The sequence below is a fragment of the Pristiophorus japonicus genome, chromosome 4, assembly GCF_044704955.1.
Source record: "Pristiophorus japonicus isolate sPriJap1 chromosome 4, sPriJap1.hap1, whole genome shotgun sequence".
Taxonomy (NCBI): Eukaryota; Metazoa; Chordata; class Chondrichthyes; family Pristiophoridae; genus Pristiophorus; species Pristiophorus japonicus.
Window position 1 is genome coordinate 232,670,400 of NC_091980.1, and position 27,108 is coordinate 232,697,507.

Genomic DNA, 27,108 nt, shown 5'->3' on the forward strand with positions numbered 1-27,108 from the left:
CCGTTTGCGTGTCGGGCTGTTGCCACGACACTCTGCTCCCTGGAGCTCTAGCGGTGGCTCCTCCCTCCTGCAGAATCGGCAACTTGGCTCTCCCCTTTAATGGAAGGGGAGGGCCCTGTGTGCCTGCCAGCGTTATGCGGCCCTGCATAGCGCTGGAATATTCATGTTGGTTAGCGCCCCGGTCCCGCCCCCGAGAGGAAGTGGAGCGTGAGATTTTACGCTCCATTTCCTCTCGGGGGTTGTAAGCCCAATTTAGCTTGTGGGGCAGGACTTCTGCGCCTGGTGCAGCAAGTCCCGCCTTGCAGCTGTTTCCGGCACAACAAGGGCGGTACGCAATTTTGCCCCTCATATATTGAAAATACTTGGATGTGTTTCAAGAGATGTTCAGTAATACCTCAGTACTCAGTAAAAACTAAAACATTTGATAGTTTCATATATCCCCGAACAGGTGAATAAGATTCCCATGTACACCTGTAACCTATAATCAAGCAAAAAGGCCATTTTGCACAAGCACATTGTATAGGGGAAAGCAAACCACACAAAGTACTTCTGAAAATATTCTTCTTTCAAGTTTTATGAGTATATATTTCATGTGCATGTTCAGGATGCACCTACAGTTTTTTTTTATTCATTCAAGAGATGTGGGCATCGCTGGCTCGGCCAGCAATTATTGCCCATCCATAATTGCCAGTCAGAAGGTGGTGGTGGTGAGCGCCTTGTTGAACCGATTCATTCGTTTTGGTGATGGTATTCCCACAGTCCTGTTGGGGAGGGAGTTCCAGGATTTTAACCCAGCGATGATGAAGGAATGGCGATATATTTCCAAGTCACAATGGATTGCAACTTGGAGGGGAATTGGAGGTGATGATGTTCCCATGTGCCTGCTGCTCTTGTCCTTCCAGGTGTTAGAGGTTGCGAATTTGAGAGATGCTGTTGAAGAAGTATTGGTGAGTTTCTGCAATGCATCTTGTAGATGGTGCACACCAGTGGTGGAGGAACTGAATGTTTAAGGTGCTGAATTGGTTGCCACTCAAGCGGGCTGCTTTGTCCTGGATGGTGTTGGAGTGTTGGTGGAGCTCCATTCATCCAGGCAAGTGAAGAGTATTCCATCACACTCCTGACTTGTTGGTGGAAAGGCTTTGGTGAGTCAGGAGGTGAGTCACTCACCACAGAATACTCAGCCTCTGACCTGCTGTTGTTGCCACAATATTTATGTGGCTGGTCCAGTTAAGTTTTGGGTCAATGGTGGCCCCCAGGATGTTGATGGTGGGGCTTTTGAGGAGCATACCACTCTGGGGAGCAGCGCAAGCTGGTGCAGGAGGGCGACGGCAGTGAAGAGGGCGACTGGATTGGACGTCACCATAATCCAGGTCGGTGATTGGAGCGTGGGCAGATACAGCAGGAGCGGCAAGGTCGGGGCGAAGGAGCGGCGAGAGATTGCAGAGCGACATGATCGGGGCCCAGAAGAGACGTGGGCCCAGGGGCAGCACGGGCCAGCCCACACTGTGATACGTGTACACCCTAGGTCCGTGCAGCAGAGCTGGTCTCTAGTTGTCTTGGTTAATCCTTACCACGGGACCAAGATTCAGCTCTGTCAAGCCCTTCTGGTGGCTGGTGTGCAACGGCCACCACATGTTTAAAAAAAATCCACACACAGGCACCTTCCACCTTTCAATATGCAGTTCGGGACCTGGAATATTAGGTCCTTCACTGAAACACCTGTGAACTCATCGAACCACATCCCTTTTTGGCGTGGAAGCAAGCCATTCTCGATTCAAGGGACCGCCTAAGAAGGAGGAGATGTTTCGACACTCATGTTGGAAATGGTCATTGCCGAGCACTTATGTGGTGCAAATGTTACTTGTCACTTATCAGCCCAGGCCTGGAGGTCGTCCAGGTCTTGCTACATGCAGCACTGACTGCTTCATTATCTGAGTAGTTGTGAATGGAACTGAACACTGTGAAATCATCAACGAACATACATCCCCACTTCTGACCTTGCGATGGAGGGAACGTCATTGATGAAGCAGCTGAAGATGGTTGGGCCTAGGACACTGCCCTGAGGAATTCTTGCAGCGATGTCCTGAGGCTGAGATGATTGGCCTCCAACAACCACAACCATCTTCCTTTGTGCTAGGTATGACTCCAGCCAGTGAAGAGTTTTCCCTCTGATTCCCATAGGGCTCCTTGGTGCCAAACTTGGTCAAATGCTGCCTTGATGTCAAGAGCATGTCACGCTCACTTCACCTCTGAAATTGAGCTCTTTTGTCCATGATTGGATCAAGGCTGTAACGAGGTCTAGAGCTGAGTGATTCTGGCAGAACCCAAAGTGAGCATCGGTGAGTGGGTTATTGGTGAGTGAGTTCTTCTTGTTAGCACTGTCAACGACACCTTCCATCACTTTGCTGATGATTGAGAGCAGGCTGATAGGGCACTAATTGGCTGTGTTATGTATGCAACCCTGTGTAACCTGCATCATAATGCCACCAGAGGGCATACCTGTTGGAGTCCCAAGGGATCCCAACATCTCTTGGGAGCACTGTATATAAGCAGGCCTCCCATGCTATACCAACACACTGGAATTTGAATAAAGGAGCTAAGGTCACACTTACTCATGTCTACAGTACTCTGTTACATTACTTTATTATGAACCTAACAACTGGTGATGAGATAACGAACAATCACGCGAAAATGCAGAGAACTGTTGGTATCCTGGAGAAATTCTCAGGAGGAGACGATTGGGAGGCCTTCGTGGACTCGATCAATACTTCATGGTCAACGAGCTGGAAGGGGATGAGAACGCTGCCAAACGAAGGGCGATCCTCCTTACCGTCTGTGGGACAATAGTCTATGGCCTCATGAAGAATCTTCTTGCTCCGGTGAAAGCAGCAACCAAATCGTATGAAGAACTGTGCACGCTGGTCCGTGAGCACCTAAATCCGAAGGAACGCGTTCTGATGGCAAGGTATCCATTTTATACATGTCAACGGTCTGAAGGCCAGGAAGTGGTGAGCTACATCGCCGAACTAAGGCACCTTGCAGGACATTGCAAATTTGATGGATTCTTTGAGCAACTGCTAAGAGACTTCTTTGTGCTTAGAATTGGCCATGAGGTTATCCTTCGCAAACTATTGACTGTTGAAACACTGAACCTGAGCAAAGCCATAACGGTAGCCCAGGCATTTATGTCCACCAGCGATAACACCAAACAAATTTCACAGCATAAAGAGGTTTCGGCAAGTAGTGTACACAAAGTAATGTCGTTTTCAGGCAGGAATGCATATGGCAGAACATACACACCTGCAGCTGCATGACCTCAGATGACCCAGAGTCCGCCATCAAACGTTAATGCGAGGCAGTTAACATCTTGTTGGCGCTGTGGAGGTGATCATCGAGCCCATCCATGCCGCTTCAAACACTATGTGTGCAAAGGCTGTGGAACAATGGGACACCTCCAGCGAAACACCCTGCAAAGCACCACGTTGCAGAGGAGGATGGCCCCATAGCAGATCAGGCTGAACTAAAACCTCGAACCAAGGAGGCAGAAGTGTACAGGGTACACACCTTCACCATGAAATGTCGACTGATGCCTGGTCATCAGGAGTGAGGTGCTCTCGGGGTTGCTGCACGTGGCACAGCTCTGGCCCATCCCTTGCTCCTGTGCCGTGGCAGTCACCCGGGCCATCTTCCACTTTGTCTGAAGGTCCAAAATGGAACATGTCCGCAGAGACACAATGCACAAATCTCTGGACAGTGGTGGAAAGGATGTTCCGAACGTGCTCCTCATCCTGATGGCCACCTTTGTGTGCAGCTGCATCAAGCTGTGCACAGACCCCCGGTACGCAAACACCAAGTGTCACTACGTGCTGAGGTTCTACCTGTCCCAGCATTGCGAAGGATGGGCCTGGCCATGCTGCCGCAAAACGGCCCCACCAGTTGGACCATGCCTGTCCACCTATCCTTCGTGGAAAAGTTTTTCACAAAAAACCCCTTTGACCATAAGGCCATAAAACAGTGGTCAGCACGTAACCTCCTGGACGCCCTACGAAAGAAGGAGAGGGTGGACTCTGTCGGGTGGTTCCCTGAGCGGACTGTCGAACTCGTTTGGCAGAACGTCTCATCACCAGAGCTTTCACACAAGCACCAAGATGTAGCTTGATTGGCGGTGAGGAGGGCCTTACCCGTCAGAGCCTTCATGCACAGCCGACGTCTCAGCAACACGGCGCGGTGCCCCCGAGTCGGCTGCGGGGCGGATGAGACTGTCACCCATTTCCTTCAGGATTGCGCCTTCGCAAGGCAGGTTTGGAAAGAGATGCAGTGGTTGCTGTCGAGGTTCATCCCAAGCAGCTCCGTAACACAGGGCTCTGTGCTCTACGGGCTGTTCCCAGGGACACACACCGAGATAGACATCACCTGCTGCTGGAGGGCCATCAACTCGGTCAAAGACGCTCTTTGGTCTTGCCGAAACTTGCTGGTCTTCCAGAGCAAGGAGATGTCCACGTCTGCGTGTTGCAGACTGGCGCAATCCAAGATCCAGGATTACGTGCTGAGGGACGCACTTAAAATTGGTGCAGTCGCCGCAAAGGCACGGTGGGGAAGGGCCACAGTTTAAAGCCCTTCTGCCACGGTAAACCCGGGGGCAGGAATCAGTACAAAACTTCCCTCGGGCTGTACTTGCAACTTCTTTTTCATGTACATGGAGCACCATGATCTGTCAACACCTATGTAGTGCCATGTACAATGTAAGGTCTATTTCGTAATGCACGTTGAAAAGAAAAAATGTAAATGTACCGTCATCCATTCTGTGTACTGTATAGTGACACATGTAATGTAATTTTGTTGAATGTACTACAAGGTATCCCGTATTGTACCAAATTGTACTTGAACTGAAAAGCAAGGAAATGTATCGAACGGAACTGCCGTCAGCACCCAAATGTAGTGTATGGGATTGCTGACTGCAGCTAAACGTACTGAACTGCTTTTGAATACAAATTTTTTTATGAATAAAGTATATTTTGAAATTAAAAAAAACGAAATGTCGACTGATCATGCTAAAAGTCGAACTGGACGGAATTCCAGTATCCATGGAACTGGACATGGGTGCGAGTCAGTCTATCATGAGCAAAAAGGCCTTCGAGAGACTGTGGTGTAACAAGGCACACAGGCCCAAGCTTAGCCCCATTCATACCAAGCTAAGAACTTGCGCTAAAGAGTTGATCCCTGTAATTGGCAGCGCAGCAGTAAAAGTCTCCTATGATGAAGCAGTGCACGAACTCCCACTATGGATTGTACCAGGAGATGGTCCCACACTGTTCGGCAGAAGCTGGCTGGGAAAAATCCGCTGGAACTGGGACGACATCCAAGCGCATTCGTCCGTCGACAACGCCTCATGTGCCCAGGTTCTGAGCAAGCTCCGTCGTCGTTGTTTGAGCCAGGCATTGGAAGTTTCTCGGGGGCGAAGGTGCAGATCCACTTGATTCCCAGTACACGACCCATCCGCCACAAGGCATGAGCAGTGCCATATATGATGCGAGAGAAAGTGGAAATTGAGCTGGACAGGCTGCAGCAAGAAGGCATCATCGAGTGGGCCAGTTCGATTGTTCCGGTTCTCAAAGGCGATGGCACGGTCAGTATTTGTGGGGACTACAAAGTAACGATTAACCGTTTTTCGCTACAGGATCAGTACCCGCTACCCAAGGAAGACGACCTGATGGCTGGAGGAAAGGCATTCACCAAGTTGGACCTGATCTCGGTCTACATGATGCAGGAGCTGGCCGAATCTTTGAAAGGCCTCACCTGCATCAACATGCACAAAGGTCTGTTTATCTACAATAGATGCCCATTTGGGATACGATCGGCCATGGCAATTTTTCAAAGGAACATGGAGAACCTGCTACAGTCGGTTCCGCGCACCGTGGTTTTCCAGGACGACATACTGGTCACAGGTCGGGACACCATCGAACACTTGAAGAACCTGGAAGAGGTTCTAAGTCGGCTAGATCGCGTGGGACTCAGGTTGAAACGCTCGAAGTGTGTTTTCCTGGCACCAGAGGTCAAGTTCTTAGGGAGAAAAATCGTGGCAGACCACTGATGCCAAGACAGAGACCATCAAGAACGCGCCGAGACCACAGAACGTGACAGAGCTGCGGTCGTTCCTGGGACTCACTCCTCAACTATTTTGGTAATTTCCTACCCGGGTTAAGCATCTTGTTAGGCAAGGGAGATGACTGGGTATGGGGGAAATCACAAGAGGCTGCTTTTGAGAAAGCCAGAAATCTGTTCTGTTCTAACAAACTGCTTGTTCTGTATAACCCATGTAAACGTTTAGTGCTAGCTTATGCTGCATCTTCGTACAGGGTCGGATGTGTATTACAACAAGCAAACGAATCAGGAACATTGCAACTATGCGTCCAGGAGTTTGTTAAAGGCCGAAAGGGCCTACAGCATGATTGAAAAAGAAGCTCTGGCATGCATTTACGGGGTGAAAAAAATGCACCAGTATCTGTTTGGTCTCAAGTTTGAGTTAGAAACTGACCATAAGCCGCTCACGTCGCTATTTTCAGAGTGCAAAGGGATTAATACCAATACCAATGCCTCTGTCCGCATTCAAAGATGGGCGCTCACGCTGTCTGCCTATAACTATGTAATCCGCCACAGACCAGGCACAGATAACTGTGCTGATGCTCTCGGTCGGCTACCATTGCCCACCACTGGGGTGGAAATGGCACAGCCTGCAGACTTGCTCTTGGTGATGGATGCTTTTAAAAACGAAAAGTTACCCGTTATGGCCCACCAGATCAGGACCTGGACCAGCCAGGATCCTTTACTATCCCTTGTAAAAAAACTATGTCCTCCATGGGAGCTGGTCCAGCATCCCAACGGAGATGTATGAAGAGATCAAGCCGTTCCAGCGACGCAAAGGTGAAATATACATACAGGCGGACTATCTTTTGTGGGGCAATCGCGTGGCTTTGCCTAAAAAAGCCGGGGAAACATTCATACGCGACCTACACAGTACCCACACAGGCATAGTAATGATGAAAGCTATAGCCGGCATCGACTCAGATTTGGAGTCATGTGTGCACCAATGCAACACTTGCTTTCAACTGAGCAATGCAGCCAGGGAGGCACCGCTAAGTTTGTGGTCATGGGCCTCCAAACGGTGGTCTGGGATCCACGTTGACGTTGCGGGCCCGTTTCTAGGAAAAATGTTTTTGGTTGTTGTGGATGCTTATTCAAAATGGATTGAGTGTGTAATAATGTCTGTAAGCACGTCCACTGCCACCATCGAAAGCCTACGAGCCATGTTCGCCATGCATGGCCTGCCTGATGTCCTTGTCAGCAACAATGGACTGTGTTTCACCAGTGCTGAATTCAAGGAATTCATGACCCGCAATGGGATCAAGCACGTCACATCTGCCCGTTCAAGCCCGCATCCAAAGGCCAGGCAGAACGTGCAGTCCAAACCATCAAGCAAAGCTTGAAACATGTGTCGGAAGGCTCCCTGCAGACCTGCCTGGCCCGAGTCCTGCTCAGCTACCGCACCAGACCCCAGTTGCTCACCGGGGTTCCCCCAGCCGAGCTACTCATGAAAAGGGCGCTCAAAACAAGGCTCTCTCTTGTCCACCCTGATCTCCATGATCACATCGAGGGCAGGCGGCATCAACAAAGCATGTACCATGATCACGCAAACTTGTCATGCGATATTGAAGTCAATGACCCTGTATTTGTACTCAACTATGGACATGGTCCCAAATGGCTTGCTGGCACTGTCATAGCCAAAGAAGGGAGTAGGGTGTTTCAGGTCAAACTTGCTAATAGACTAACTTGCAGAAAGCATTTGGACCAAACCAATCTGCCATTCACAGACAGCTACGAGCAACCCGAAGAGGACACCAGCAACTTCGACCCTCCGACACACACAGAAGTGGCAACCGACATCATGGTCGACCACGAAGCTGAACTCACCATCCCCAGCAGCCCAGCAAGGGCAGCTGCCCAGCAGCCCAGCGAAGAACCAACCAACTCACCCACACCTGAATTTGTACCGAGACGATTGACAAGGGAGCGAAAGGCCCCAGATCGTCTCACCCTGTAAATAAGTGTACTATTGACTTTGGGAGGAAGTGATGTTATGTATGCAACCCTGTGTAACCTGCATCATACTGCCACCAGAGGGTATACCTGTTGGAGTCCCAAGGGATCCTAGCATCCCTTGGGAGCACTGTTTATAAGCAAGCCTCCCATGCAGTACCAACACTCTGGAGTTTGAATAAAGGCGCTAAGGTCACACTTACTCATGTCTACAGTACTCAGTTATATTACTTTATTATGGACGTAACAGGCTGGATTGGATTTATTCTACTTTTTGTGGACAGAATATACCTGGGCAATTTTCCACTTTGTCAGGTAGGTGTCAGTGTTGTAGCTCTACTGGAACAGCTTGGCTAAAGGCACAGCAATTCTGGAATACAAGTCTTCAGCGCTACAGCCGGGATGTTGTTGGGGCCTATAATCTGTGCTGTATCCAGTACGCTTAGCCATTTATTGATACAGTATCATGTGGAGTAAATCGAATTGGCTGAAGACTGGCTTCTGAGATGGTGGGGACCTCCAGAACAGGCCGAGATGGATCCTTGACTCTGCACTTCTGGTTGAAGATGGTTGCGAATGCTTCAGCCTTGTCTTTTGCACTCGTCCATCGATGGGGATGTTCATGGAGCCTCCTCCTCTCGTTAGTTGTTTAGATTTTTTTTATTAGTTCCTGAGATGTAGGCATTGCTGGCAAGGTCAGCATTTATTGCCCATCCCTAATTGCCCTTTAGATGAGGCGTAAAGAGGAATGTCAATGAGATTGTTAATCCACAGGTCCAATACGATCTCCAGTAGAAGTCTTAATTGATTATACATTGGATTGACCCTTGCGTTTGATTTCATCTTCCTTCAAATCATGGCTCACAATTATTGGATCGAAGGTCACCTCCAAACAATAAGATAGAAGCTGCTGGCTTCAACTCAGCTCCTCCAACACACTTTAGGCTTAGTAGGATTATAATTACATTCTCGCACTGATGTGTAATAACTGCAGCGTAGTTCTTCTAAATGGCCTGCCCAGGTTAGCCTCCCACACTTCACCATAAGTATTGGGTAAAAAAAGTAACTTAAAGAAGCCAATTTAGTGTGAGTAACAACTGAGAATAAAATACGCTAGTTGTACTGCCCAGGAGACCTTTACTGTGATCCCAAATATGAAGAGAAAATACTACATCTAAAGCTATCAGTGAATATTGCCTATTTCAAGATTTAATATTTTTTCTGAATAACTCAAAGTTTCTAGGAGTTGGGCAACAGAACAAAGGCCTTTACTTTTCAAGTCATTAAGTTCACAGTTTATTTTCCTTTATTAGTCTGTAGTTAGAGTTCATATTTTTTATATATATATAATATATGTATAATTGGGAGCTGTAGACCTTCAATTATAGTCTTTCAAATCTATAGAAACTAAAGTACAGGCCTGGAAAAGGCCATGCAGTCAGTCTGTCCAGTCCAAAAATCTATAATCGACATCCCAAAATTCATGATAGACATCACTACAGAATTATTTCTTCAGGGTAGCAAATGTGGAAATTCTGATTTTTTTTAAGTTTAAGATAATTTAGGGCATGACATTATCAAACAATTGCTAATATGCATATTACAATTATGTTAATTTGAATAATTTACCCTTTAACTCAATCTGTATCTCTTTTTTTATGCAAGTTGGAGACTGTAATATCACGAATGACATTCTATAAAAATCTGAAACAGTTTGAACCATAATTTGTATAATTTGAAGAAATCCTTACAATTATATGTAAAGGGCAATCTGCGATGTAGCTGTGGATCCTCTTATCTACTTTCTTGTACACCCTTGGTAATAAACATAAAATTAAAACAAATCTAAAATGAGGAACCATTTTTGGAAATTCTACTATTGACTCCCCCTATTTCTCTCAAACAAGAGACTTCGACTCTCATTTTATATTTCAATCAGTAATGAATGGGAGAGAGATTTCAGAAAACAAATTCAATTGCCTCTTAAAAGCAGTTTACACCAAGACACTCAGCCACATTGGCTTCTGTTGACTTAATTTGGTGATGTTCTGCCAGAAGTGGATACCTTTCATTTGGGTAATTCTTTCCTATGCAACAACTAATCAATTTTACAACACATGCATATCCCCCTGAGAATGCATTTTAGAACTGCGTAATGGAGTCCTACATACCAGTGCAGCTTTCCAAGATGGATTATGGGATATTTCATAAGCCAAAGCAACTTGCCATGAAACTGTAACTGGCGCCTGGGTTAGCCACACTGAAAACAAAGCATTAGGGGTGAAGTTCCATTTCAGCGAGGGTGCAAAGTGGCCGGTAGGAGAGTTCAATGGAAATTAAATGGGGCAGGGTGTTTAACAGGCAGCCAATCCACTACCGACCATTTTGCGCCTCTACTAAAGTTGAATTTCACCCACAATTGTGTTGTCTTGGCTTGAAGTGGGTAAAATTCAGCTTTGGTGGGAGCATAAAATGGGCAGTAATGGATCGGCTGCCCATTATACACCAAGTCAATGGAAAAGAAAATGGGGTAGGGTGTATAACGGGCGGTCGACCCGCTACCTCTTGTTTTGAAGCCTCTGCTAAAGTTCAAATTTCCACATAAACTTCTCAAGCAGGTTATTGTGCAAGATGGAAACAAACTGCTTAAACCTTCAGGCTGCTGTTTAAAATTCGATGGCTTGATAGCTGGCATTTCAGGTAGATTAAGATGTATTTTCTTTACGTATGTGACTCATACTTGTGCACTCAGAAAATCAGATTTTAGACATCTTCCTTCACTCGTTAAATGAAAACTTTAAGTATATACACGCAGAATCTGTCGCTCTCTCATAGGTTTTTGCTTTGAGATAAGTGCATTTGACCATGCATTTCTATGTGAGATGATCACGGACAATTTAACTGAGTGAAGATTGATCATTCTGTCAAAAGGACATGTGGTAATTATACGGGTAAGAATAGAACTTGCTGCAAAATTAGTAACATTTCAGCTGACAGTGCCACAGCAGATTCAAACCAAAGACCACTTAAAAATATTTAATTAAAAAAAATCTTCCTTTTGAATCTGATAACAGGCTAGATAAGAAAAGGCTTTAAATATGTATCTGCCTTGTAGAGATAAATAAAAAACATTTAAGGCATAGTACTCGAGTGGTAATACAGAATACTATGAAGAAAAATCCCTTGGATTGGCCTAGAATTGGTGTGCAATCCCATTGCAGTGAATGCGGCACACGCCTAAAGAAGCCTGTGGCAAGATTACAGGAAATTGGTCTGCTGGCCTCATTTGTTATTACCGGCAAGCTGCAGGCACCAGTTGCGATCCCAGAAGCTGCTCACTGGTCCCGGGGCTCCAAGGTTGGCCAGCTTGATACTGGCTGAAAGAGCAGGTCAAAGAGGGGAGGCAACCGGGAGGGGGAGGGGAGGGTGGGAGGCGGGGGGAGGGGTGGATGATGGGTGTGCGAGCCGTGGTCGATAGTGACCCACAAACTTAATTTGGAACTAGAAGGAGCAACCCTGCCCCTCCCCACTCTACAAAAAGGTAAGTTTAAAAAACATTTAATTTACCTTTCCCGTCCTTTTTAAGGACTGCTGGTTTGGCTGCCCAGCGCCTGAAGTAACTGACCGTAGCATGTACGGTGCTTGCTGTGGTCAGTCGCAAACTCATTTTTGCAAAGGGTGGCCTCAAACAGGTGTTCGGCCTCCTCTTTCCTTATGGAAGGGGTCTAACTCTTATTTTAGGCAAACACCCCCGACGCTTATGAAGGAGCAGTTACCAATATGGTGACAATGCACTTCCAGTCTGGAATGAACCTGTAAGCGCCACCTGCCATATTGAACCCTTGGATGCCCATTCTGTTGAACAACATTCAGACAGTATTGAAGAGATGTTGCTGCAAGATATTTAATCTGTCCTGTAAACACGGGTACATATAATTACAATGACACTTTGTGCCACTGTCTTGTGATTAAAGCTAAGATTTGCCCTATCTCCAAAAAAGCTTTGTGGTACAGTAGATTCTTTGTAACATAGCAGCAAGCTACCCTTGTGGCTAGAGGACTTTCAGCTGAGGATGTACAGAAAGTTCTTCATGACTTTTCCAAGGAGTGATTCTACTCCATAGATTCAGAAATACAGTGATAGTGGTAATACACCACTAAGTGGTAATAAACTGCTGAATATGACTTCAGATAGTCCAATCAACAGTATGAAGTAAAGATATTACAACAACAACAACTTGTATTTATATAGCGCCTTTAACGTAGTGAAACATCCCAAGGCGCGTCACTGGAGTATTATGCGATTAAAAATTTGACACCGAGCCGCATAAGTAGAAACTAGCACAGCAAGAGGTATGTTTCAAGGAGGAGGAAAGGAGAGGTAGAGAGGTTTAGGCAGGGAGTTCCAGAGCTTGGGGCCTAGGCAACAGAAGGCACGGTCACCAATGGTTAAGCAGTTATAATCAAGGATGCTCAAGAGGGAAGAATTAGAGGAGCGCAGATATCTCTGGGGGAGTTGATGGACAGAGATAGGGAGGGGAGGGTCGAGGCCATGGAGGGATTTGAAAATAAGGATGAGAATTTTGAAATCAAGGCGTTGCTTAACCGGCAACCAATGTAAGTCAGCGAGCACAGGGGTGATGGGTGAGTGGGACTTGGTGCGAGTTAGGACACGGGCAACCGAGTTTTGGATCACCTCTAGTTTACAAAGGATAGAATGTGGGAGGCCAGCCAGGAGTGCGTTGGAATAGTCAAGTCTAGAGGTATGGCATGGATGAGGGCTTAAGCAGCGGATGAGCTGAGACAAGGGCGGAGAGGGGCGATGTTACGGAGGTGGAAATAGGAGGTCTTAATTATGCTTATTAGCATAATATGTAGCACATACAATGGCCAAAAAGTGCTGCATGAGAGGATATGGGACAGGAAAATTGTCCTAAATTATCCCATCTGTTCATGACGGTAAGTGAGTACAGCCACAAAGCCTGTTTTAGAAATTCTAGAAAATTGAGTTATTGTTCACATTTATGCTGTGGCAACTGTGTTGAATTTTAGTCATTTTTATTATATTTATGGATGGCGATCACTTTTTAGAGTTTACGGTGTGGGACTCTTTAAAAACAATTTCACTTTGTTTGGAAAGTAATTTGAAGACTGGACCATCTTATTTCTATATTGCCACGGGCTGTTTGGATGCCAACAATCTGATGTCTTTATAAGATCTCTTAACTATAACAGAAAAAGATATTGCAAAAATGGAAGGTGCAGGAGATCTTTACTGAACAGTAATGTTCATCGACATAGAAGTTCTAGAAATAAGGGTGTAATTATTTTCAGATTTAGCAGAACGTTTTATGTGGTATAAAGCCATAAATGTATTTATTATTTTCACATTAAGCTCAGAGTCTCTGGGATTCATTTCAGCTACTGACTGAATCATTTAAAGCCAATGATCATTGTGTACAATGGCACATTAAACAAGAAAAACAACTACATATTCAGTTGGAAAAATCTGAATAAAAAAAATCATATCTGCAACAGCCTTCGGAGTGGTTGGCCTTTCTTGTGGCTATCAGTGCTGCCTGAGCAGTTCCATTTCATTTCCACTTTTATACTGAACTGCGTTGCTGGGCTGATAGGAAATACAAGGTGTGACTCATTCAACTGAATGGAATAAATTTAGAAAACGTTAATTTTGAAATGAATTTTTTGTATCCTATTGTCAACACAGTTTGACTGCTTTAAAGAGTTTGATTAAATAAAAGACATTTATTGATAACATGGCAAATGTTACCGACTAATCAGATAACACTTCAGCACTTCGCTTTTTCTGTAGATGTTGTGGGGCTGAAATTGGGCTCCTGTGCGCCTGCTGTTGGCGCCACTGGGCGGCGCTAATGGGGCGCAAATGGTTTTCTGCCCGGGCGTGGCGAGAACAGCCCTCTCAGCAAAATTGGGCGGCAGTTTTGTGGATGTGCTAAGAGGTAGCGCCTCGCTCTTGCCGGTAGCACCACGCTCGGCTGCGCCCAGTGATTATGACGTCATTGCTGTGCACAATGCCCCGTTACCGGCCCGGAAGAGAAATTCGTCCATGCCCCCTCACTTAACCGCCTGGTGCCGACAACAACAGTTTCAGCTGTCGAGTTGCAATTGGGAGTCGGCTGGAGGAGTGCTGTTTAAAGGCACCATCTTTACTAACAATTTTTGTTGCCGATTATTCTGTGCAGCTTGTGAACACGTAGGCAGAGTGGCTGGTGGACAGATTGCAGTGATTTTCAATTCAAGGACTGTTCTGCCTCCTAACTATTCTTTTGTTTCATTGAGGATAGATTTGAAACCACAACGTTTATATTGTTTCATAGGGGCTGTGTTGGCACTCAACTTCCTGCTCCAGCATCATCGTTGGAAGTTACTTAGGCAGAGACAGATGCAGGGAGCAGGACAGGGAGCAAGGGAGAAAGAAAGGCATCAACATTTGCCAGAGGGAGAAGGCCCAACAGAGCTGGCAACGGGAGACCTTGCCCTCCCAGGGTATTCTGGCAGCAGTTCTCCTACATCAATTTCACTGAGAAACAGTATGTTCGAAGGCTGCGCTTTAGCAAGGATGTGGTCACAGAGCTCTGCCATCTGCTGCAAACAGCACGAAATAAAAAACAGATAGTAAGAGTTTCTACAGGTACATAAAAAGGAAAAGAATGGTTAAAGTCAAGGTTGGACCCCTGGAGAATGAGACTGAGGAATTAATAATGGAGAACAGGGAAATGGCAGAGACGTTGAACAAATATTTTGTATCGGTCTTCATGCTAGAAGACACTAAAAACATAACAATAGTGGATAATTAAGGGGCTATAGGTAGGGAGGAACTTAATACAATCACTATTACCTAATGAAGTAGTACTAGGTAAAATAATGGGACTAAAAGTGGACAAGTCCTTTGGACCTAATGCCTTACATCCTAGGGTCTTAAGAGAAGTGGCTGCAGAGATAGTGGATACATTGGTTGTAATCTACCAAAATTCCCTGGATTCTGGGGCTGTCCCAGCGGATTGGAAAATTGCAAATGTAATGCCCCTATTTAAAAAAGGAGGCAGACAAAAAGCAGGAAACTATAGACCAGTTAGCCTAACATCTGTCATTGGAAAAATGCTGGAGTGCATTATTAAGGAAGCAGTAGCAGGACATTTGGAAAAGCATGATTCAATCAAGCAGAGTCAGCATGGATTTATGAAAGGGAAATCATGTTTGACAAATTTCCTGGAGTTCTTTGAGGATGTAACGAGCAGGGTGGATAGGGGGAACCAGTGAATGTGGTGCATTTGGATTTCCAGAAGGCATTCGAGAAGGTGCCACATAAGAGGTTACTGCACAAGATAAAAGTTCACAGGGTTGGGGGTAATATATCAGCATGGATAGAGGATTGGCTAACTAACAGAAAACAGAGAGTCAGGATAAATGGGTCATTTTCCGGTTGGCAAACAGTGACTAGTGGGGTGCCGCAGGGATCGGTGCTGGGTCCTCAACTATTTACAATCTGTATTAATGACTTGGATGAAGGGACCAAGTGTAATGTAGCCAAGTTTGTTGATGATACAAAAATGGGTGGGAAAGAAAACTGTGAGGAGGACACAAAAAATCTGCAAAGGGATATAGGGCTAGAACCTCAACTTTTGTGCTTATCGCCCAAAAATGGGTGTTATTTCCGGCATGGGCATTAAAAAAGGTTTTTCAGATTGCCGGCTTCTCGCCCATTCTCAAAACACCTAGCTTCCATTTTTGAAAATGGGCGTTACCGCGAGCGATATCAAATGGACGGTAGCGTTAAATTTTTTGACCTTCTGCCGTAAAGTGTGGCCGTCCTTAGCAACGGCATGGCAATGCTCGATTCCCGCGATTCATGAGGTCAAGGGTCACCATGACCTGCGCAGAAGAGGAGACAGAGAGAGAGGGTGCTCAGAGGCACTGAAAGCATGTGTGGCTGTGGTGTGTGCTTGTTTGGCTGTTGTGGGAGGAACGACGGAGATTCATCAGTAGCAAAAAGCCTATTAAGCACCAAGAACATAGTTGGCACCGAGTTTTTGTCCAACAAATAAGATATAACATGGAAGGGATGGAGGAGGCTCTGGAGCTGGTAGCCAGGAACACTGATGGCAGAGGGCTCCCAGTGGTCCCGGAGCGTGGCACTGCACCCCAAGGTGCCGCCCCCCCATTGCCAACCACACATGAGAGCCAGCAGCAACATCTTGTTTCTGGCTCGGAGCACGTTCCCACCTCAGGACCGTCCTCTCCCGTATCCGTCCAAGCAGCAGTTCAGATGTCATCCCCCACAATGAAGCAGCACCTGAGGACCTCCTTGGCCAGGCGGCTTGGAGTCAGGAGGGGAAGGGGAAGGGGTAGAAGTGGGGAGGAGAAGTGGGATGTTGGGGGTGGGAGGGGGGGGAAGGGTTGGTATGAACAGAAATACTGATGATTTCAGACTAATGTTCGGTTTAAATGTTTTTTATTTCACAAAACCTTGTAGCGCATTGGCTCAGATAGCTGCATCGTTACACGCTGGTGATTCCTTAACATCAAAGGGTATAATTACACTTAACTTCAATCAACTTAAACTTTAACTGTCACCAAGGTGATGCCCACTATTGATGTATGACCTGCACACCCAGCAGTGAGTCAGCCTTGTAAATAACACCAACGTTCTTTCAGGCAAAACGATCATTGATGAGCTCCTGATGTAAGGCCTTGGGACCTTTCATGTGGTCTACAGGGGGGTGAGGGCATGGCTTCAGCATCAGCCTGATTGTGTGGGCCGATGTCAGCGTCCGCCTCCTCGTCCTCTCCTTCCTCTCTCTGGTGAGGTGGAGTGTCAGACTCATCAGGAAATTCTTGTCCCCTCCTGATAGCCAAGTTGTGCAGCATGGAGCACACCACCATGAATTTAGCTACCTGCTCAGGGTGGTATTGGTGCTCACCTGCTGAGTGGTCCAGGCATCTAAAGCACTGCTTCAGCACTCCAATGGTTTTCTCCACTATATTGCGAGTTGCTCTGTGGCTCTCGTATTGCCTCTCGGCTTCGGTGTGGGTGTCACACAGAGGGGTCATCAGCCAGGTGGCGAGGCCATATCCTTTGTCACCAAGTATCCAGCATTGACCTTGTGGCTCATTGTTAAACAAGTCAGAGACAGTGCTCTCACGCAGGATGTGAGCATCATGGATGCTGTCCAAAAATAGAGCACTCACTGCCAGTATAATTTGCTGGTGGTCGACAACCAGTTGGACATTCAGGGAATGGAATCCCTTGCGGTTCCTGAAATCCTCAGCATCCTGAAAAGGTGCCCGCATCGCGATGTGCGTACAGTCTATTGCTCCCTGCACCTTGGGGAAGTTTGCAATTCTGGAGAATCCTAGAGCCCTCTCACTCTGTGCCTCCCTGGTCATAGGGAAGCTGATCAAGTCCCTTCTGCGTGCTTACAGGGTTTCAGTGGCCTGTCTAACGCAGCGATGTGTGGCATGCTGAGAAAGTCTGCAAATATCTCCAGCTGTGGCCTGAAAAGAACCCGAGGCGTAGAACGACAGTGCCGCGGTGACTTTGACCTCGATGGACAGTGCAGTTCTGATGGTGCTGGCAGGCTGCAGATCTGCCCTTATCAGCTGGCATACCTCAGTGATAACCTCTTTGTGGAATTGCAGTCTCCGAAGGCAGGTGGTGTTGGGCAAGTCGAGGTAAGAATGGTTCTCTTTGTACTTGCGAGGGGTGTAACGTCTGGTCCTCCTCATCTGTCTGTCACATCTTACATTGGGCACATAATGCAGTGGAGCATTCCTTCGGTGATGTCGAGTCTGCTACATGTAATTGGTCACCAAGAGAGGGTGAGAAAGGACTGGCCCCATTGCTGAAGCTCTCTGTTTTCCACCGATAAGGTTCAGACAAGGAATGTCCCGACGAAGACACCCATTCAATTCCAATCAGTCATAATATGGTCAAGATGTTTGTAGAGATGTTCAGATCAACTCCAACGACCTGCAGAGTATGCCGAGGTTGAAGCACAACAACCTTTTAAAAGACGTGACATGTGATCTAGAACATGGCGTCCATAATGCTGTGATTCGTTCTGGTTAGTTCCACTTTTTCTGGGCGGTTTTTGGGCGAGCGATATTGTGGGCGATATGTGTGCGAGATGGTTAAATTGACGCTGGGCAATCTTATGGCTGCTAGTTTTGGTAAATATGCTCTTTACGACAAAAAAAAGTGGGTGGGCGTTAATATTGAATCTCGCATTAAATCCGTGTGGAAACTAACGTTGAGCGATATTATGGCCGTTGAATTTGCCCATTCTGATGATTCCGCCCCAAAAAAGTGGGCGGGCGGTAATATTTTTTCCCGGCGTTAAGCATATGGGGAAAGTAACGCTCAACCTACTCTTCCTATTTCTTATGTTTCTTTTTAACCTCAGATCAGAGCGAGGACGGCTCTCTCAGTGGCAGTCAAGGTCACCAACGCACTCAATTTCTACGCCAATGGATCCTTCCATGGTACGACAGGAGGCATCTCCAAAAGCTCCCAGTTTGCCGTCCATTGCTGCATCCGCGAGGTCACAGATGTTCTGTACAGAAAGAGAAGGGATTACATTTCCTTCCCTATGACTAGAGAGAAACAGCACGAGTGTGCATGTGGTTTCATCAGGATAGCAGACTTCCCCACGCAGGGTGCCATTGACTGCACCCACGTCGCTTTGCGGGCACTGCATCACAATCCTGAGGTATTCCGTAACTGCATAGGCTACCATTCACTGAATGAGCAGTTGGTATGCGACCACACACGCAGAATCCTCACCGTCAATGCCCGCCATCCTAACAGCAGCCACAATGCCAGATCTCTTCCAGCCACCACATCAAGTTCGCGGCTGGCTGCTTGGAGACGAGGGGTATCTGCTCTCAACCTGGCTCATGACTCTCCTCCGCAACCCCAACACACCTGCCAGCTCTCATACAATGAGAGCCATGCCGCCACGAGGAACATAATTGAGCAGACCATCGGAATGCTCAAGCAACAGTTCCTTTGCCTTGATCACTCAGGAGAAGTCCTCCAGTACTCGCCTGAGCGGGTGTCCCTACTCGTCATCGTCTGCTGCATGCTGCACAACCTGGCCATCATGAGGGCACAGCCATTGCCACCAGGCATAGCAGCACCACAGGAGGAGGAGGAGGAGAAGGAGGAGGAGGAGGAGTAGACTGCACTATCTCAGGCTGGGCGGCGGCAGTTTGGGGTGGCTGGATGACGGACAGCTTCAAGTGGAATGGTGGAGTGGCAGTGGTGGTCTCAGGAATGCTGTCATCGTGAGAGAGGTCAGCAGGTTCCTCCTTTACTGACCCACTGCCACTCCCTCGGGGCAGCATCTCCGCATCCCCACCAATCTGCTGGAGCATAGTTTGGTCAGCTGCTGCGACACCGTGAGATCCACAGTGGACTGTGATGGACTCAGCGGCGATGGCAGCAGTCAGAGCATGCGAGGCATCCAGCTGAGACTGCATAAGAGCAGTCATTGACTGCATGACAACAGTCAGACCATGGGTTGCATCAAGCTGAGACTGCGTGAGAGCAGTTTGAGACTCGATGGCAGCAGTCACTGATTGCGTGACAGCACCAAGATGTGTGGCACCAGCTGAGACTGCAGGAGGACAATCTGAGCTTCCATGCTGCCAACCATTGTCTGCATTACAGCACCAAAACATTGTGTTGCTTTTGTCTGTGACGCAATGGAAGTGTCATGAGGTCTGGATCCGTATGGTCTCTCTGGGAGTCCACCATCATCTGCAGACTGGCAATGATGAGCTCCATGGTGTGCACACAGCTCTGGCAATGCCTGAGACAGACTCCTCCACACTCCTTACCACTGCCGAGAGGCTGTCGGGCATCCTTGCCATTGTACCTATGATGTCAGAGTGCATGGACATCACCCTTTGTGTGAATTCCTCCCCATCGAGGTCCTCATCTGAGTCCTGTGCAGCAGAATTTGCAGGCGAGCTTGCCCTCTGGGGAGTTGGCTCCCAAGGTTCCCTTTCCCCTTGGCCTTGCTGCAGCCCACTAGGCCCCAGTGTATCACTCAGTGCAGACCCCTGTACTAAGCTAACCGCTAACGAACGCATAGTGCCAGTATCTGAGCTGGTGCCTGCGGGTGAGAGAAGCAATGACGCAGTGCTCGACTCCTCTTCCTCTTCCTCTCCCACCTGACTGTGTTAGGGAGGCTCAGGTGCAGGCTCCACATCTGCCGGCTGGTTATCTGAAAGCATAAATGGCACAAGACATGGTATAAAGATGAGGGCAGTGGAGCATGTGATATATTCACAGAGCACAAGCACACATAGCTCCTAACATGGCAGGCAGCTCCCTCGGAAGCCTCCGGAAATCTGCCTGGTTCTGTTTATTATTAACTATGCAGTTGCAGTACACAATACGTCCACATCCACAGTGTGGAGTTACAAACATTACAAGCTTACAGACATTACACTTCACCCTCCTTAATGAAGAAGTTATTATAACAAACATCATACATAACTTTCATGTTTATACATAACACAGGATATAAACTTTTTTTTTCCATATTTATAAATTTAACTTTATCACTTGTTTTCTGTTCGAAGAGGATACCATCGCTCTCGAATAGAACCTTCCAAACATGGTGTCAATTTCACACTCATTCGAGGCTCATACTGAGGAACGTTTTCCTCCACGGAATTTCCTTGATTTTCATTTGAACTCACTCTAACTTCAGGCTCTTTGTTTTCCTGACTCAGATTCAGACTTTCATTCTGATTTTCTCCTGGATTTGTTTCCAGTACATTGGATTTAGGATTTGCTACTGGTGTATCAAAACTATCTGATGAGTCAGAAATAATTGAATCATTCCCACCTTCAACTCCTTCCATGTCTGTAGGAAAAATATGATCAATATGAACACACCTAACCTGTCCATTATCAAACATCTTTACCAAATATGTGCGAGGACCACATATCTTCACCACTCTTCCTGGTAACCACTTTAACCATTTATGATGATGGTTCTTCACTCTCACCTTCTGGTTTAATTTAACACTTCTCTCTTTTACTCTACCTCTATCATGATTCTCTTTCTGTCTTAATTGTGTCTCTTCTATGGACTGTGCCAAATTTGGCTTTAACAATGAGAATCTGGTTCGTGGCTGTCGCTTGAGAAACAACTCTGCTGATGTTCTACCAGTAGTTGTATGAGGAGTATTTCGATATGTAATCAAAAAATTAGCCAATTTGTGATCCAATGACAACTGTCATTTCCTTGGATTAGGATCTAACATTTGTTTTATGAGGGCACATTTTACAATTTGTACAGTGTGCTCTGCTGCACCATTTGAAGCAGGGTGGTATGGTGGAATCTTGGTATATTTCACAACATTTTTGCTCGTGAATTGTACAAATTCTTCTGAACGAAATTGTGGTCCATTATCTGAAACAATTTCTTCAGGGAGGCCAAATGAAGAAAATAATCTTCGTAAAATGTCCAATGTTTTATTGTTGTTATTTTCCACATTGGGAACACCTCAACCCACTTCGAATGGCTATCAATCATAATGAACAATTGTTGTCTTTCTAACTCAACAAAATCAATATGTAGCCTTTACCACACCCTGGGAGGCCATTTCCATGGCTGTAATGGTACTGATGGTGGTTGCTTGCTTACCGATTGACATGTCGTACACTGACTCATGATGTACTCTATATCTTTATCAAGACCTGGCCACCATAAATAACTGCGTGGAAAACTCTTGGTCAAGCACATTCCCAGGTGCTGGTCATGGAGGTCTCCTAATAATTTGGAACTGAATATATTTGGTATAACCACTCTTGCACCCCACATGATACAATCTTTATTGACTGAGAATTCATTCCTACGAATGAAGAATGGATGTGTATCTTTGTCTGTTACCTGGTTTGGCCATCCATTTGCAATATACTCATAGACCTTTGACATCACTGGGTCACGTTTGGTTGCTCTACCAATCTCTTCAGCTGTGACTGGCAGTTCATCAATGTATGAAAAATAAAACACTTCTTCCCTATCGGGTGAAACTTGTGATGGGGAAGGCAATCTAGACATTGCATCAGCATTACTGTTATCAGCTGATCGTCTGTATTCAATATCATATGTATATGCTGACAAAATCAAAGCCCATCTCTGCATTCGGGCTGCAGCTAATGTTGGAACTGGGGACTTTGGATGGAGGATTGCTGTTAGGGGCTTATGGTCCGTAACGATGGTAAACTTATGACCATACAAGTATTTGTGAAACCTCTTGACCCCAAAAATTAATGCCAAAGCTTCCCTTTCAATTTGCGCATAATTACTCTCACTGGCACTGAGAGTGCGTGAAGTAAAAGCAATTGGTCTCCTCCCCACTATTTAATACATGAGAGATTACTGCCCCAACTCCATATGGAGAGGCATCACATGCTAACTTAATCTCCTTAGATATGTCACAGTGAACTAACATGGTGCTCTCTACCAATTTGCTTTTACACTCCTTGAATGCTGAATTGCATTCTTTTGACCACTTCCAATGGACCTGTTTTTTCAAAAGTTCATTCAGTGGATATAATACTGTAGCCAAATTTGGTAGGAACTTCCCATAATAGTTCAAAAGACCCAAGAATGAACGAAGTTCAGTGACATTCCTGGGAGTGGATACATTTCTAATTGCATCCAATTTATCCATGGTTGGATGTAAACCATCTTTGTCTACTCTGTACCCTAAGTACTCCACTGAGTTTTTAAATAACTCAACTTACGAGCAGACACTTATACTCTGTGCTTCTCTAGCCATTTGAGGACTTCATTCAATATGTTATTATGAATTTGCCTATTTGGTGCTGAAATTAGTATGTCATCCAAATAACATACTACCCCTTCAATACCTTGCAAAATCTGGTTCATCACCCCTTGGAATATGGCAGGGGCGGAAGACACTCCAAACAGTAGCCTTAAATTGATATAGGCCTAGATGAGTATTTATAGTCAAACATGATTTGGACTCCTCATCTAGTTCAAGCTGTAAGTAGGCATTCGTAAGATCCAGTTTTGAGAAGATCTGACCACCTGTCAGTGTTGTGAACAAATCTTCTATATTCGGCAATGTATTGGGGACATTACCCTCTAGAACCTGGTTTATGGTTACTTTATAATCACCACACAATCTTACCTTACCATCGGACTTAGGTACAACAACAATGGGTGTAGCCCAATTACATCGATCTACTTTACAAATAATGTTCTCAGTCTCTAGTCTTTTGAGTTCTTGCTCAACTTTCTCCTTGAGTGCATATGGTACTGAACGTGGCTTGTAGTAAACCGATCTAGTGTCCTTCTGTACCCTGACACTCGCCTTGAAGCCTTGGATCGGACTGCCCGTTTCGCAGAACACCTTCGGATACTGCTTGATAACCTCATCCATTGATGAAAATCTCGCTTCCACACAGAAAATCTTATTCCAATCCAGCTTCAGTGAGCTCAACCAATTTCTTCCTAGTAAGGCAGGCTTGTCTCCTTTCACTACTATTAGAGGCAAGTTCTGAAATTGATCTTTATATTTCACCGGTATGGTGATATGACCTACCATAGGAATTTTCTCTCCCAAGTAGCCTTGCAGCTCTAGCTTGGATTTCTCCAGTTGGAAATCACGCAATTTGTCGCGATATAGTGACTCTGGTACTACACTCACGGATGCACCCGTGTCAATTTCCATTGGTATCTTGAATCCTGCAACATCTATGTGGATTTTGATGCTTTCCGAATCGCTGTCCGTTAACCTCGTGCTCCTGATGATGTGTAACTCTTAACATCTCCTCGTCCTGCTGTTGTTCTTCCATGCTATGTAGTCTCTTTGGATTTCTACTCATAGTTTTGAACACTGGACTCATAGCTTTAAAAGCTGGTTTACCCTTCAGTCGGCATGCCTTCGCAAGATGCCCAGTCTTTCTGCAGAAGAAACACTCTGACTTCACGTATGGACAACTTTGAGCAATGTGTTGTCCCAGGCATCTATAGCACGACTTCGACGCTCTGTTAGAATTTACAGTTTCTGAGAATTTGGGCCCCCACCGTCTTTTACTTTGAACCTGCAGGTGATCTACCTCAGTTGACTGACGACCGTAATTATTATTTAATTCTCGGGAATATTGTTCGGCCATGCCCATTGACCTCGCTGTCTGACAAGTAATCTCAAAAGTCAAGTCATCTGTCGTCAATAACTTCCTTCTGATCGCATCATTTTCCAGCCCACAAACAAAACGATCCCGTAATGCTTGGTTTTGAAAGTTTCCAAAATTACAGTGCATCGATAGTTTTTTTAATGCAACGATGTAATCACTGATACATCCATCAGTCTTTTGATTCCAAATCCCGAAACGATAGCTTTCAGCAATTTCTAACGGTTTGGGGTTATAGTGCTGTTCCAGCTTCATTAAAATCTCTTTAAGCATTGTGTCCTTTGGCTCGTCAGGTACAAGCAGATTTACAAGGGTTTTGTACAATGTTGGACCCGCCACCGATAAGAAGATCGCTTTCTTACGTTCCAACACAGCCCAGTTCTGGACTGCATTGTCTGAAACTTCGATTATGTTATTTGCAGTGAAATACATTTCTAGCCGATCCACATACGCTTTAAAACGTTCCCGGTGGTGTCTATATTTCCCCAAATGTCCGATTACACCTGCCATTTTAATCTCTAGCTGTTCACACGGTGTGCTGTATTTTACCTCGGATTTTGTAGCTTTTTTCCAAAGACAGAAATTTCCAAAGTCTCTCTGTCGGCTGGCTGAATCCTTCACCAACAAAATTTAAGCTTTAAATCAACCTAAAAATCCCATCTCACCACCAAATGTGATATATTCACAGAGCACAAGCACACACAGCTCCTAACATGGCAGGCAGCTCTCTTGGAAGCCTCCGGAAATCTGCCTGGTTCTGTTTATTATTAACTATGCAGTTGCAGTACACAATACGTCCACATCCACAGTGTGGAGCTACAAACATTACAAGCTTACAGACATTACAGGGCAGGAATAGAGCAAGGAATGCAGACAGTATCAGGAGCTGGAAAGTGATAAAGCCTTCTGGTGGGATGAGAAAAGGAGAGGGAATTGGAAAGTGAAAGCCTTCTGATGTGAGGGGGAAGTGGGATGAGAAAAGGAGAGGGGTAAAGATACCGTTGTTGCTCCTAGCGTGGTCGATGTCTCCACCGGCCAAGGCGCCCACCAATGAGCCGCAGCACTCACTCCTCAAGGTCACTCAGCTCAGGCAGTTGAGGTTCCCCTCCTCCAGTCTGTTGCTGCTCCCTTCAGTTATGTGCCATCTTGGCCTGCAAAAGTAAGGAACCTGTGTGAGTAAGAGTCCAGCTATGTATGTGGAAGATATGCCTGCCATGGTTGAATAGCTGTGAATGTAGGCAAGGTGTGAGATGAGGATGTGAGTGTGAGTGGCTGCAGATGCTTGGTGGTTGAGTGGTGGGGAAGTGGTGGTTTGCACATTGTGCACAGACAGATTTTTCACGATGGATGTTCAATTCCTCTACGCTCCCATCCCTTACAGGATGGTCTGTGGGCGCTCCGCTTCTTCCTTGAACAGAGTCCCCATCTACCACCAGCCCCCTCCGCCTGTCTGAACTTGTTCTCACATTGAACGACATCTGCTTTGACTCCACTCACTTCCTCCAAATTAAAGATGTTGCTATGAGAACCCGCATAGGTCCTAGCTATGTTTGCCTTTTCGTGGGATATGTGGAACATTCTTTGCTCCAGTCCAACTCGAATCCCCTCCCTCACCTCTTTTTCCGGTACATTGATGACTGTATTGGTGCCGTTTTCTGTTCACGCCCTGAACTAGAAAATTTCATTCACTTTGCATCCAATTTCCACCCTTCCCTCACCTTCACCTGGTCCATTTCCAATTCTTCCAGTTCCTTCCTCAACTTCTCTGACTCCATTTCTGGGGATAGGCTATTGACAAACATTCACTATAAGTCCACTGACTCCAACAGATACCTGGAGTAGACTTCCTCCCAACCTGCTTCCTGTAAGGACTCTATTCCATTCTCCCAGTTTTTTCGTCTCTTTCACATCTGTTCTGATGATGCCACTTTCCATACTAGTGCTTCCAATATGTCTTCCTTTTTCCTCAACCGAGGATTCCCCTCTACTGTGGTTAACATGGCCTTCGACCCTGTCCATTTTATTTCCTGCACTTCTACTCTCACTCCTTCCCCTCCCTCCCAGAACCACGACAGGTTCTCCTTGTCCTCGCCTTTCCCCCATCAGCCTCCATGTTCAACGTCTCATCCTCTGCCATTTCCACCACCTCCAGCGTGATCCCACCACCAAACACATCTTTCCCTCCACTTTCAGCATTCCAAAGGGACCGCTCCCTCCATGGCACCCTGGTCCACTCCTCAATCACCCCCAGCAACCCCTCCCCTTCCCACGGCACCTTTCTGTGCAAGCGCAGGAGATGCAACAGCTGCCCTGTTACCTCCTTCCCTCCCACTGTCCAGGACCCCAAACGTTCCTTCCAGGTGAAATAACGATTTACTTGTACTTCTTTCAATTTAGTATGCTGTATTCGCTGCTCATGAAGTGTTCTCCTCGACATTGGGGAGACCAAACACAGATTGGCTGACCGCTTTGCAGAACACCTCCGTTCAATCTGTAAGCGTGACCCCGAGCTTCTGGTTGCCTGTCACTTTAATTCCCTGCTCCACTCCCACTCTGATATCTCCGTCCTTGGCCTCCTGCACTGTTCCAATGAAGCTCAATGTAAGATTGAGGAACAGCACCTCATCTTTCACTTAAGCACTTTACAGCCTTCTGGACTCAACATTGAGTTCAACAATTTCAGACCGTAATCCTGCACCTATTTTTCTTCTGCTTTTCTGTTTTCTATCTTTCCCACGGCAGTTATTGATGATTCTGCCGTTTACACCCTATCTTGACTCATCTTT

The 27,108-nt window shown here is 46.2% G+C and overlaps 1 protein-coding gene across 1 annotated transcript in view; it reads left to right on the plus strand.

The window, feature by feature from the left end:
• Nucleotides 1-27,108, plus strand: part of slc35f4 (solute carrier family 35 member F4) — a 336,248-nt gene that overhangs the window by 18,856 nt on the left and 290,284 nt on the right. Inside the window, exon 2 of the mRNA XM_070879154.1 lies at nt 9,168-9,184. Coding sequence (XP_070735255.1) covers nt 9,168-9,184 — 17 coding nt within the window. The remainder of the gene's footprint in view (nt 1-9,167; nt 9,185-27,108) is intronic.